Source organism: Lethenteron reissneri, chromosome 38 (genome assembly GCF_015708825.2).
Source record: "Lethenteron reissneri isolate LAM-NWPU_2019-01 chromosome 38, ASM1570882v1, whole genome shotgun sequence".
NCBI classification, from domain to species: domain Eukaryota; kingdom Metazoa; phylum Chordata; class Hyperoartia; order Petromyzontiformes; family Petromyzontidae; genus Lethenteron; species Lethenteron reissneri.
The window spans coordinates 4,170,313-4,180,420 of record NC_083816.1 but is presented as its reverse complement, the minus strand read 5'-3'; the positions used below and the strand labels follow the sequence as shown (position 1 = coordinate 4,180,420).

General features: G+C 53.8%; 1 protein-coding gene across 2 annotated transcripts; it reads left to right on the top strand.

The window, feature by feature from the left end:
- Positions 1-120: 120 nt before the first annotated feature.
- On the top strand, positions 121-9,881 carry CDC123 (cell division cycle 123). Of its 2 annotated transcripts, none has more exons than XM_061566989.1 (13): positions 121-278; positions 2,168-2,239; positions 3,218-3,263; positions 4,032-4,067; positions 4,791-4,886; positions 6,594-6,700; positions 7,135-7,183; positions 7,947-8,022; positions 8,144-8,266; positions 8,544-8,572; positions 8,717-8,830; positions 8,968-9,105; positions 9,211-9,881. In XM_061566989.1, the coding sequence occupies exons 1-13, from the start codon at positions 205-207 to the stop codon at positions 9,262-9,264; spliced, it is 1,014 nt and encodes a 337-aa protein (XP_061422973.1). In that variant the 5' UTR covers positions 121-204; the 3' UTR covers positions 9,265-9,881. The 2 variants fall into 2 exon arrangements, with proteins under 2 accessions (XP_061422973.1, XP_061422974.1); XM_061566990.1 differs by having other exon boundaries at positions 190-245.
- The last annotated feature ends 227 nt before the right edge of the window (positions 9,882-10,108 follow it).

Sequence of the window (10,108 nt, the reverse complement as noted above, 5' to 3'; positions counted from 1 at the left end):
CGCGGGACCCTGCCACCCTTAGCACCGCCTCCTTTACGCACAAGCCCCGCCCAAGTTATAACAAGCTCCGCCCACTCTTGGTTTAAGCTCCGCCCACTCTTGGTTTAAGCCCCGCCCATCGCCGCACTAATCCACACCCACCATGCTCTAGACCCGCCCACGCGCGGCGGGGTCAGGGGTCGGGTGGGCTGAGTGGCGAGCGGCATGAAGAAGTGTCATGTCGCGCGCTGTCAGTTCTCGGCGTGGTACGCAACCTTCAGGGCCCACACCATCAAGAGGTCAGCGGCGGGCCCCGTGGCGGCGGCGGCGGCAGACGCGGCCTGCGAGACGGGTGTTCAGGGTGCTGCGGTGGCTCGAGGCTGTTAACTACCTCGCCTGGTGTACAGGGGGTGGTGGGTTCGATGCCGATCCTGACGCCTGCTGCTGTATATTTGGAGTTTGCGTGTCTCTCTCTCATCATCATCACGGTGGCTAGGAGATGTTAACTACCTCGCCTGGTGTGCAGGAGGTCGTGGGTTCGATCCCGACCCTAACGCCTGCTGTATATTTGGAGTTTGCGTGTCTCTCTCTCATCATCATCACGGTGGCTGGGAGATGTTAACTACCTCGCCTGGTGTGCAGGGGGTCGTGGGTTCGATGCCGATCCTGACGCCTGCTGCTGTATATTTGGAGTTTGCGTGTCTCTCTCTCTCACTTCCCGTGGTTGCGTCGATTTTTTTTCTCCGGGTCCTCCGCTTTTTCCCCTCCACATTCAGAAACCTGCGTTCAGAGTGTTTGGCTGCGATACCTTTCCACGTGATAAGCCACTTGGTTGAGTTATTATTCGTGACTAGGTCGCTTCTGAACAAGAGCGATGTAGCTCTGTGGACCTTACCTGGTTACATAAAAAGTTTAGTTTCGAGTCTCTGTGGCCTGGGTTAAACCCGGCTGCACCACGATCTGAGCGGCCCGTTGCCTGATGTTGTGGGTTGCCCACAACTGGTCGCGTGGATGACTCCGCAACTGGGGGCTCAGGTGTGGGGAGCCCTATTCATAGAAACGCGTGCGTTGGCATTGAGCGTCCGCAAGTCATCATATATTTATTGGCCGCTAATGAAAGTATAGCGGCCTTGCGCGTTTCACGTCACGGCTAGAAGGGGATGGGTGGGCCGGTGGTCACCAATAAATGACGCGTTCGAAAGGTCGACCACAGAGGGAGATGGATCGATATGAGGAGATCGGCTCCTGTGCAGGCGGCTGGATGGAATTGTTTTTTTGTGTTACATCGCAGGATCGTGAGAGATGGCGAAGGCTTCGGAGAGGAGGTCTTCGTCCAGCAGTGGATGGACCACGGCCGGTTATGATGGTTATTGATGAAGAGTATTGGTTAGGGCTACACCCAGCTTCAGCTCTGGCCCATCACGAGCTCGGCTTGTGTTGGAGAGAGTTTGGATCACATATAGCATTGAGGCGCTAGTTGGATTCAGGTTCAGGCTGTGGTGTCTCCCAGGGTCAGGTGCAGCCACAATAGCCCGACCCTCACGCGGTGTTGCTTGTAGCCTGCTGTTGGTGTGGGCTGGGCACTACTGACCATAACTCTAACCCATAACCCCCTTAAATCAAACACCTAAACACTAACCCCTTCATCCTTTACCTCCAACCCTGAACCCAAACGCCTAAACCATAACCTATATATCCAAGACTCTAAACCCGTTACCCCAGCATGACATTATGCCCAACCATAATGTCGTGGTGGTGATGGATGACGTTTATTATATAACGATATATTCGTGGTGGTGATCACGTGTAATGAGCGATGTTCATGGTGGTGATGGGTGATGTTCGTCGTGGTTGCGATGGGTGATGTGTGATTAGTGATGTTTGTGGTGGTGATGTGTGATGAGCAGTGTTCGTTGTGGCGTTGATAAGTGATATTCGTCATGGTGGCGATGTGTGATGGGTGATGTTCGTGTTGGTGATGTGTGAAGAGTGGTGGTGATGGGTGATGTTCATGTTGGTGATGTGTGAAGAGTGGTGGTGATGGGTGATGTTTGTGTTGGTGATGTGTGAAGAGTGGTGGTGATGGGTGATGTTCGTGTTGGTTATGTGTGAAGAGTGGTGGTGATATTCGTCATCGTTGGTGGTAGTATTAATGGTTGATGAGTGCCGCCGTCTCCATGTGTTGCAGCATTGTGATTCCACTGCCCCAGGACGTGATCTCGTACCTCCTCGATGATGGCACCGTCGTCATCCCGGGAAGGTGAGGCTCGGTCAAACATGGCCGGTTGGCTCACGAAGATCATAATGGCCGTGTTAGAGACTCTTGAGCCAACATCGCCAAAACCCTGGGTCTGGATCGGAGCTTTAGCTGCCGTGAATTAACCTGAATTTTCAAGCGCAGCGAGTTAATGGTTTCATCCTGGTCACTGATAACCACATAAAAAATCCCATCATGTTACATTTGGTTCTGCACTTAATTTGGCTAAATTGTAGCTCTGACACTTAAAAGGAAAACTCAATGTGGTTGGCATTAGATGAAAACTCATTCATAATAATAAACTATTTATAATGTGCAGATATTTTGATAATCGAACGTAACATGCAATCAAGAACTCCGAGGCACGGAGGCAGAGTTTAAAGTTCCTCGTATGCCAGCCCGGACAGCTGAGAGCCTGGATAGATGACAACCTGGACAGGTGAGGGCCTGGATAAGTGAGCTTTTAGCTTATGCTTGAAGGTGGATGGTCAATGGATGCTGCATTTTCAGAGCATATAGGCGTGACTCTAGCATCCATAAAGAGTGCAATCGGGGGGAATTAGTCATTTTGTGACATCGCCTTCTGGGATCACACTTTAAAACGTGGTGATACGCCACACACTGTGAAAGCTTCTGCAATAACATGACACGAGTAGTACAATCGGGGTGTAATCCGAGAAACACCTGAATAAAGAGTTACAAAGAAAACACGAGGCTCGGCTCCCCACACCTGTACACCTGCCTCGTACTGCATACCTGTACAGTGTCACCTGTACAGTGTCACCTGTACAGTGTCACCTGTACAGTGTCACCTGTACAGTGTCACCTGTCCAGCTTCACGAGTGCAGCCTCATCTGTCTCGCCTCACCTTTACCACCTCACTTTTTTAGCTTCACCTGTACAGCTTCAGGAGTGCAGCTTCACCCGTGCAGGTTAAGACGTTCATGATTTGACAGCTCATGTCCCCATGTGACCCTGCAGGCTAGAGCCGGCCCGAGCAGAAGTGGAGGAGGGTGACGACGTCCAGGTTTGTGAAGAACCCGCCTACCCCCCACGGCCTCACGGCATCGCCCGCTCCCTCGCCCGCTCCCTCACCCGCTCCCTCACGCACGTCGCACTTGACGGATGCTCGAGATCCCAGCGGTGCTCCCCCAGCCTGCCGGGCCAGGCCGCACGTGTTAACGTTTTTTTCTCTCAAGGTTCCGGAACCACGTGCCACTTGCGGGCGCCACCTGGAGCTGAAGTGAGAATTCTCTCCCGGTTTTCTACCAACGGCTGTTTACGCCGACGCCGCATAATACAATGGCTGCAATTCCCTGCGTCGACTCGGGAAGATGCCCGAAGTAGTTTGTGGTGAAATCTTGAGAGAAAAAAAACACGGCCTCACTCGGAAGACCACACTTTGGATTTGGTCGCCGACTCCTCAGCTGCAGCTTTGGTTGTTGCTGTGGCTGGCATGTGTGTAATGTGGGTGGCGTCTGTGCGTCCATCCCTCTGTGTCATGCGTGCAGTGGTTACTGCGCTGCGCTACGAACCCGGCTACCCGATTTTTATGGCCAACACCAGTGACGATTATCTAAACCGGTCCTTGGCCTCCCCTAGGTCAATTCAGCCTCAAATCGGTACCAGGTGCGATGCGTAAACATTGTCACAAGGGAGATGAAGGCGTCCGGGCATAGTCCTGGCCTCCCATCCCTTTATGTGCCATGCCGGGCTGAATAGGTGCTCGTCAACAACACTTTCCCCAACAGTCTGTTAAAGGCTATAAGGTGGATCTTTGTCTCTGTGTGTGCAGTGGTCGGACGAGGATGAAGACACGAGCGTGCTCACGGTAGGCGCACGGTTTGCACTGCGGCCGCAGCAGCTGTGGTTTCTCTCAGCTGGGCCCGAGCTTGCTCTTAGCGTCACCCGTTGCCTGGCTGGTCGGCCGGGAAGTGGGAGTCATGGTCAGGCTCAGGGGTCCTGTGAGTGGAGAAGCTCCCGGGTCACGTGACGGTGCGATCTCACGTGGGAGAAGCACAGCGTTCAACGTGACGCCTGTCACAATTCAGATGTCACAATTTGGGTTTACGAATCCGTTCACGAATGGATTCTTTTTCTAGCCTCGTTTGTATTTATAGTTTATTACTCAGTACAGTTTTGTTTGCCATTTAGTGCACATAGTAAATTATCAATTCTTACACGTGTGCTTCGGCCCGTGTATCATGAGCACAAGAGAGGATTTTATTTTATCGGTGAATCGATGCACCAAATACACGGCTGGTAAAGTCCAATGTCCCGGAACGTCGCCTTGGGAGACAATCGGCTGATGGGAAGCCGTGTGTGGCTGTGGTTGCGTAATCATAGTCATCCTCACCACTTGGTTCAAGTCTCATCCGTATGTGGAGAGGAGGATTTGCATGTGCGCAGAATCCCAAAGCGCCGTGCATCTCATCTCATGCATTCATTCACATTCCCAGCTGTAGTTTTTTTTATTTCTTAGTATTACCGGAACAAATTTATTTTTTGTAACGTGACACTCGATTCCGTCTCCTCCTTCCTGGTGCCGCGCCAGGCCCCCGAGTTCCCGGAGTTCGAGGTGGAGGTCCGTGATGCCATCGAGACGCTGGGGGGCAGCGTCTTCCCCAAGCTCAACTGGAGCTCCCCCAAGGTGGGAACGAGAGCGCTGCGCCACGAACCCACAGTCCCGAGTTCGATTCCCGCTCATGGCAAATATGGGTGACGAATATCCAAATCGGTCACGGGCCACTGCGAGATAAAGTCAATCATAAATGAGGACCTCATGCGGTGTATAAAATAGCACAGGAGAGACAAAGGCGGCCAGGCGTGGCGATGGCCACACAACCCCCTCGTGTGCCATTCTGGCCTTAAGTGCTCCTTGCTAACAGCGCTTGCCCTGACAGTATGTTGAAGTCTACACGGGAGATCAGAGGTGGGACACACCCTCGTCCCACACTCCCCAAACCTCGCGTTCAACTCTGGGCCCTGCCGGTGACGAACCCTGACCCTGACCGGTCAGACGAGATACATTACACGCAGGAGTTTGTGACTGTGTGTACATGCGTCACTGCGCGATTTCTATGCGCGTGTCAATCGACACCTTGGACACCCTTGCTCACGAGATACTCCATCTCATGGAATGTTTTAGATTTCATAATTTAATTTTTAAGAAAAAAATATTGCACGTCTCCGTTACAGCACGTGTTTGTGTAATTGGTTATTTGACGGCGCTTCGTCACGCTGGCCATCGTGGTTTGGTGCAAGCGGAGGGGGACGTAGATGGGGTGGAGGGGCAGAGAGAGTTAAGGTACAGTACAATTGTAGTGACAAAGAATTGGTCACTACGCAGCATAGCGCTGGCTGCTGGCAGGGAAGGGGATCTGCAGCTTGAAGCAACCCTGACTAACAGCAGGGCACGTGATAGACCCGAGAGGGATCTAGGGGAAAGGTTACGGAAGGGACACGTTGGGAACCCGCTAGTAGGTTCTAGAAAGGGGGCGTGGCCAGGGCGGAGCGAGGCCACGCTGGGAGGATAAAAAGGGACCCCGAGCAGGTGCTCGGGGCTGTCGTTTGTAGTTGGATCCCTGTCGTCGTTGCTGTTGAAGATCGTCACCATCGCCGCTGTAGTCTCCACTTGATAATTGCGCTGCTAGACGTAGTTGGTTCTCTTAGTTCAGCGCCATCAGTGTCAGACGGCTAGCGTTGTGTGTAGGCTAGCAACCAGTGTAGAGTTGCGTATAAGCGAAAGACAGAGTGTGTAACAGTGTAGGGTGTGTAATGTATAAAGTGTACAAAGTCTGCTCGGTGTTTAATTAAATAATTCCCTCCAAGAACTTAGGTCTCCAAGTCAGTCACTACACAATGATGGGGTTTGCCGTCGCCCGACGAGTCTCCGTTTGGAAACTCTCAAAGCTCGCGGCGCAGCGCCCTGGATAATGACATCACAGAATGACTGCTGAAGTCAGTCTCTCTTCGTTAGGACTCTCTCTCTGTCCGCTCGCAGGGCACGCAGCTCCCGTATGTCCTGCGCAGTGTTCATCTCATATCAATCAAACTAAAGTGGTTCAGGCCTATGCTCAGCTCAGGCTTGTCTCTGGTTCAAGGTTGAACCGGCTCAAAGCGATGCTTCTTAACTTGAGCCGGCTCCGAGTACAGTCGCAGCCATACTCGGGATTCCCGTGAGCCGAGCCTGAGCCAAGCCACGGCTGCGCCGCTCACTTGCGCATCTATAGAAGCGACTGATAGGCTCAAGCCTGAGCTGCGCCTGAGCATTTGAGATAGAGCCAGAGCCGCGACTCAGAATACGAGCCTCGGTCTGCGAGCTGAGAGCCGGCGTAACGTGTTCTCCTCTCTGTAGGATGCCCAGTGGATCGCGCTTAACAGCTCACTCAAGTGCTTCTCCATGAGCGACATCTTCCTCCTCTTCAAGAGCTCTGACTTCATCACGCACGACCTCGCACAGCCGTGCGTATTGGGGAAAACTACCTACGATGCCTCACCGCCGTGACCTTTGACCACAGCCGCAACCAACGATTTTTTTTAGCTAAAGCTGACATTAATAATCCGTGTATAAACCTCCTATGCCCTCTGACCCCTGAACCCCACACATAAGGAACATTCATTAATTTACAATCCACCAGAGTGACGCAGTTACAAATTACTATTTATCCCTGTCGTGCGTAATTAAGATACAATTTCCCAAATTAATTGTGCGAGTGATTTAGTTACCAATATACAAATAGGTTTGACGGTACGGGTTGATGTGGTGTGTAATTTTGACACCGTTCGTTGCTGCACGCAAGTGGCACAACTCCGAGCGAGTCAAATCATGCGGAGGATGTCGGTGGGTGGGCAGGACTTCTCGCTCACAGTTGCTTTGTCTTTGTTTTAAACGTCAGGTTCCTGCACTGCACGGACGACTCCCCCAACCCCGAGATAAAGTACGAGGTGAGACGACAAACAGCATTGTGGTTATATATCTCTACATTTATGTAGTGGTGCTCAGGATAAAAGTCTCAGAGAGAGAGGTGACAGCACACACAGACACGCGCCACACCTCTACCTACACATGTGACACCTGCCTCGCACACACCCCAACAACGTCGTCAAAACACATCCCTACTACGCACCCTCGTCACAGTCACACGCACACATCGGTACATCCGCCCCCATCGCACACACACACTGATACACGCTGCCTCCTTACACACAAAGACAAAGACCCCCAGTGTAGTCTAAACAGACTTGGGGAAAGTGCTGTTAGTTGTGAGTGAGTACCTCATGAAGGCTGGCGGGACACACAAAGGGATGGGTGGCCAACACCACGTCCGACCACCTTTGTCTCCCTAGCGGCAATGTTTACACACCACACTAAATACTCATTTGAGACTGAGTCGACCTAGGGGAGGCCCAGGACCGGTTCGGATAATCATCACTGGCGTTGGCCATGAGTGGGAATCGAACTCGGGTCGCCGGTTTCGTACCGCAGACCGCTAGCCGCTATACTACCGCTCACGCACTGATTGATACATGTGTCCTTGTCACACTAACAAAGACACACACCCTTGCCACACACACACCGGTACACCCATCCTCGTCACACACACAATCGTTAACCTCGTCGTCGCCTGCTGGCGCCGGTGCCATCCCGCGCGGCATCCCCGTGCGTGCGTGACGCTGTGGTTGTGCGTCCGTCCGCGCTGCGCCACAGCTCGTGCTCAGAAAGTGGTGCGAGCTGATCCCGGGCGGGGAGTTCCGCTGCTTCGTCAAGGAGAACAAGTTGCTCGGTGAGTGACGCCGCCGGAGGGAGCAGTGCAGTGCGACGGGCGGTTCACCGCATATGGCGTGCGGTGGTGTTTGATGTGCGTTGTGTGGTGGTGGTGTGCGGCATTGTACCTGGTGGTGCAGCAATAGCGCAGAGGGACCACTCGCAGTACTACCCCCACCTGGAGCGCCAGCGCGACGAGATCCGCGCGGCAATCCAGGACTTCTACACCGCGCGCGTGCACACGCGCTTCCCCAGCGAGGACTGTGAGCGCACACCGCATCACCGCAGCCCACACCGCATCACCGCAGCCCACACCGCACCACCGCAGCCCACACCGCATCACCACAGCCCACACCGCATCACCACAGCCCACACCGCATCACCACAGCCAACACTGCCACTGTGCTACACCGAGCCACCCTCACTCCGCATGTCGCCCTCGATCCCCACCCCCCCAACCATGCCTGTGTGCACTGTGGGCTCCTGGGTTTGTCGCCACTGTACTAACCCATCGCTGCTTCACTCTCTCTCTCTCCGCAGATGTATTTGACGTCTACAGGGACAGCCAGGTGAGGCCCTTGGTGGCTGAAACCCAGATTCCATTCCCATGATCTCAGTGGTCCCGGCTCAGTGGTGGCTCTAGCTTCAGAGCCACCAGGCCGCCGCGCGTGCCCACCTACTGCGCGTACTAACCACCCACGTGCCGTTGGCAGGGCCGAGTGTGGCTTATCGACTTCAACCCGTTTGGGGAGGTGACGGACGCCCTCCTCTTCTCGTGGGACGAGCTCCGGACGGGGCGACTCACGGAGCCGGAGGCGGAGGAACAGGCATGGGCCACCACACCTGCACAACCGCAATTGAACAACCATACCTTGGCACTTGCAGTGGGAGAAACCGTGCCTGCCCAGGTCCCACTTGAGCGTCGTGTTCTACCGTGTGTCGTGGTGTGCTGTCGTGCGAGCAGGACTTGCCAGCGTTGCGGTGTGCCACGAGCGAGTCGTACCTGCAGCCCAGCGCACACCTCGGCTACCGGCTCCCACGAGACTTTGTGGACCTGAGCACGGGGCAGGACCCTCACAAGCTCATGGACCTGCTCAAGATAGTGAGTGCACAGCACAACGCACCCGTGCAAAGCGACACCCCTGTGTACGGTACACACACTTGTATAACACACCTGTACTTGCGCGTGTGTGTGTGTTGTTGTTAGTCGACATACAGGCGACACGGAGATCACAGCTCCGACGATGAGGCTGCGCCGTGAGGGCCGGGTGCTTGGGGGACCTGCATCATCGCCCACATCGTCAATCCCCCTCCCTTCACCCACATCGTCACCCCCATTATCATGACCTTGCCATCACCCCCACCGTCGCCTCTCATCACCTTAACCGTCACTGCTTGTCCCACCTTACCGTGGCCTCCGTGAGTCGAGAGGGACGCAAGTGAACCGAGCGCAAGAGATTCCTACACGGAACAACAAAACCAACTCCCCACGGTGTGCTCTGCTCCCCAGATTTCCCGCACGTCTCTCTCTCCTCTCCACCCTGTGTCTCTCTTGCTCCTCCCCGCGTTTCTCTCCTCATCACTTCACGTTCCTGCATTGCTTCTCTGTCTCCTCCCCCCATGTCTCTCTCTTCCCAAAGTCGCTCTCATCCCTGTCTCCTCTTTTTCACCTCATTTTTGCTCAATTCCTCGTGTCTCTCTTTCCTACACTTGTCTGTTTCCTCCTGTAAACTCTCTCCCCCCCCCCCCCCCCCCCCGTGTCTCGCTGTAGATAAAGGAGTGAATGTCACACGTGCGTGGGGACTGTGCGGTGGGTTTTGCGTTTTGCGCGTGGAGGCTTCTGCTTTGTGAAGATGAATTAAACTTGTGGCTGCCTCATTCTGCTTCTCTGGTGTTTTGGGGATTGAAACATTTACTCATCGTTATAGATTCGTTACGTAACGTACGCCCCCCGTTAATGCACGAGAGGAACACGATTGTTGTTGACGAATAAACCAATCTCGTCTTTTTTGGGACCAAAAATTACCGTCATTGTTTTCATATCGGTATTGGTTATATCGCATTAATCATTATCAACGCACATCGCGTAAGATCATCTTTAAACA

Excerpts from the sequence above, each read along its gene's own strand:
- CDC123 (XM_061566989.1), top strand. The coding sequence starts at position 205 with ATGAAGAAGTGTCATGTCGCGCGCTGTCAGTTCTCGGCGTGGTACGCA. Across the intron at positions 3,264-4,031 it reads AGGAGGGTGACGACGTCCAG|TGGTCGGACGAGGATGAAGA; the intron begins GTTTGTGAAGAA and ends CTGTGTGTGCAG. Across the intron at positions 6,701-7,134 it reads ACGCACGACCTCGCACAGCC|GTTCCTGCACTGCACGGACG; the intron begins GTGCGTATTGGG and ends TTTAAACGTCAG.